This window comes from Haplochromis burtoni, unplaced genomic scaffold (assembly GCF_018398535.1).
Source record: "Haplochromis burtoni strain Fernald_Lab_line unplaced genomic scaffold, NCSU_Asbu1 Contig_17, whole genome shotgun sequence".
NCBI lineage: Eukaryota > Metazoa > Chordata > Actinopteri > Cichliformes > Cichlidae > Haplochromis > Haplochromis burtoni.
In genome coordinates, this window is record NW_024582378.1 from 942,224 (window position 1) to 945,759 (window position 3,536).

General features: G+C 46.0%; 1 protein-coding gene across 1 annotated transcript in view; it reads left to right on the forward strand.

Annotated features, from left to right (window-relative positions):
• The first annotated feature begins 960 nt into the window (after nt 1-960).
• The window catches only part of tmem132e (transmembrane protein 132E), a 410,466-nt gene continuing 407,890 nt past the window's right edge, over nt 961-3,536 (forward strand). The window contains exon 1 of the mRNA XM_005916013.3: nt 961-2,305. Within this exon, the coding sequence (XP_005916075.1) occupies nt 2,245-2,305 (61 nt within the window). The 5' untranslated portion in view covers nt 961-2,244. The remainder of the gene's footprint in view (nt 2,306-3,536) is intronic.

Below are 3,536 nucleotides of genomic sequence, written 5' to 3' on the forward strand. Positions count from 1 at the left end.
GAACAAATCCAGTCTGTTTTCTGCAAGAGTGTGATTCAATTGCATAGTGGCAGAATTTCTACTTGATGCAACAGAACCTTCCACTGCAAACCACGCACTGTGACAAGGGTCATAGGTGGGAATCCCACTTAAAGATACTGTGTGTACCTGATAAATTAAACTGTGAATGAGTTCATTGTTATTGGGTGCACCTGTGTGTCTGGTGTCAGCGTTTTAGCTGTGAGAAGGCTCCAAAAATATGACATTAAAATCAAATAAAAGGTCACGCAGTCCTTAGCACAGAAATCTACCGTGACGTAAGCCTGCAGGGGGTGAAGCAGAATCCACGCAGAAACAAAAGCTCAAAGTGAGGCCATGACTAGGCAGGAGTGAGGACGGCTCTTTCTTCGGGAGGATACTTTCCCCTTCGGATGAAGAGGAGGAGTGTGGAGACACTCACGTGATTAATTTTCGTCTGCGATACTAGATTTGAACAAAGTCAAGTTCACTATGTCTAACGTGGCCCATACCGGAAGTGTTCGGTGTGACGTTTTAAGATAAAAGCCAAGCGACTAACTGAACGCTGAGACTAAACTAAAGCCCACGGGTCGACCTGGAAAACACGCGTGTATCAAAAGCCCCAAAATACGCGTTTCCATTTAATTCCGTTTGAAACTGGGTTTAATTGTGACCCATTTAGCTGCTCTTAGGTCAGGTGAGGAGTGGCACCAGGTTCATTTCGGTATGAACTCTTTCATTCCAGATATTCGTTCAGCGTCGTTAAAAAAGGGGTGTGACGTTTTTAAGGGTTAAATGATGTCATCACTGTATTGTCAAAGCTGGTCATATTCGGTGCATTTTTTTTTTATCAAGCCACTGGAAATGAGTAATAAGACTCAATTTAGCAGATCGCTTAAAATAACAATTAAACGTAGGCTAATTTATTTTATTTTGAAAGGAACTTCCGGACACGTCTTCTACCCCACAGTGGGCTTGATGACCGGGAGCTGCGACTCTGGACATTTTAAGGTGAGCACGTTTAGTTTGGAGCGGACTTAAAATCCCAGAGCGGGGCTGCTGAGGGCAGGACAGCGGGCACAGCAGCTGCTTCTGCCGGAGGAACACCTGAGAAAGGTGCGCTCAAGCCGGGTGACAAATTACACACCAAACTGGAGACTTCTTCGGACTTGGCTCTGTTTCAGACTCCCGGTAAGCGGCACCGACGATGCTCCGCTCAGGCTCTCGGTCTTAACATCACAAAGTAACTCGATTTTTAAAAAGTGTCAGCTTTCTGGATATTTGTGCCCTTGTTTGTTGTTGTTTTTAATCAGCGGACGCGTGATGATTCCCGTCGCATCGCGCTGCGGTAGGTGAACTACTGGAAACGTGAGGGAGCTGGAGCGGGAGGGGAGGGTGGAAAGCGGGTCTTTGCGGCCAACTCGGACCTTTTCGGCTTGATTAGAGCTGTAATTTCACCTTCCACGGCTCAGAATACATTCCCACCTTTTTCTCTCGGCTGTCGACGCTGAATAAAAGCAGAAGAAGTCGGTGTCAGCTGAGCCAGAACGGTGCGGATCCGTCGGATGCCTCTTTTTTGTTGTTTTCCTCCCCTCTCTACACTGTTTCCATGATTTGCGCAAGGAATTTCACGTTTGAATTTTTAATTGGAGAATGACTAACCTCACAGGGACACTCTGCTGCTCTTTCCCTGCCGTTTGTTGCTCAGACAAGTCTGATCCTTTTTGGAGAACGCGTGCAGCATCCCCGTGGTTCCAGCCAGGGCGCGCGTAACCTCTCCACTGATGTCCATTGATTTATAATATTTTTTTTGTGGGGGGCCATTTATCGAGTGTCGCGCAAGGACTCGTGTTCGTTTGTGGAACACTGTTTTTTTTTCTTCCCCTCCCTGCTGCCCGGGTTGGATCAGGATAGTTGGAACTTTTTGCTCTCTGATGTGGGGGAAACGCTCTGCGTTGCCTGGAGAAGACGCGGTTTTGCCGTGCCCTAGGTTCGCTGCTCGCAAAGACTCTGAGAAGACTGGCCAGTAACATTTCTGCTTCTGAAGACCTCCAATTTACATCGGACTCCCTGCCGCTCAGACACTCGTGCGGTTGCATTTCTGTCTATTGCGCATTATCCAACTTAAGACCCTCGAAGAACTGCAACAGCGTCGTGTGGAGGCTAACACCTGCAGAGAGGTTTATTTACCCTCAATCGGCTACTGCAACAGCTGGGATTTAACATCCTCCTGCAGGGATTTCTACCATGTCAGGTGTACGGGATTTCAGACGGACTCTCTTCATCTGTGTGGCGGCGCTTTCATGTGGTGAGTACCCCTTCTACCTCCTCCCCTCCTCTCCTGCCCCCCCCCCTTCAAAACACACACCCGCTAACAGGGTTCCAGGATCATATTCATGTTGCATAGAAAGCAATGGCCCTAAATTTCTGAAACATGCCACCGCAGAGGCAGTTGGTCTTGATTATTATTATTATTATTCATTTTTTTTCAATGACTGAGCCCACACACACACAAAACACACACACAACACACACACACACACACACACACACACACACACACACACACACCACTAAACACAAACAATCATACTCCTGTTACACATTTCTGAAGAAATTCAACAGTGGCTTCACTCCTGGTCTGTTTTCCCCTCTTAGGTAACTCTTTTTTTTTTTTTTTTTTTTTTTTTTTTCCCCAGAGGAGAATGGCAGGCACACCATCAAACCAGATACTTTAATTTGAATAAAAAAGCACTGCGGATGTAATTAACTCTCATGATCATCACAGTCACAAAAGCATGAAAAAAGCCACACTTCAAATGCTATAGAGAGCTGAGAAAAAGGCTAAAATACCCACTCAACATCAGGTTAGAGTTGCTTATGCTTGAGGACTCGCAACATATTGGAGAACTGATTTCATCTGCTGCTTGTGAACGAAGTCACGGTGTGTTACACAGCAGATACACATACAGTGTGTTGTACATGTGCTGATGAAATCTAAATCAAGCATCCTCAAAGATGATTTCCTGACATGTCCCAGTGATCTAGTTGGACTCCAAAACACTAATCCTCCTTTAATATCCAACTCTTTATTTATTTATTTTTACTGATGCAGCAGCAGCAGGGGTGCAGGACTGTTTCCAGCAGTAGGCAAAGTGTGACATTGCAATGCGTGGATTAAGTGTGTTGCTGGGAGGCAACCCCAGGACGAGCAACTTCCAGCGCAGTTTCTGTTTATTCATTTGCAGGCACATTTAAAAGGTGCTTATATTTAGACCCAGATTAGGACTCCTCTGTGCTTCACCCCAGTAAGCCGAATGGAGACGGAGTGCAGTTTTCCTTCCATGTTCAGTGTGTAACCACCTCTTGCTTCCTTTCAGACATCTTGCACAGTATCTCCCCTCTCCTACTCATTTTCACCAAGTCTTGCCTCAGTTTCATTACCACACAAAAGAAACGCCTACGTGTGCACTAAAGCATATACTCTCCTTGATGGCTTCACCAAGGCTGTAAAGCCAGCGTGCTGTATGCTGCAATAG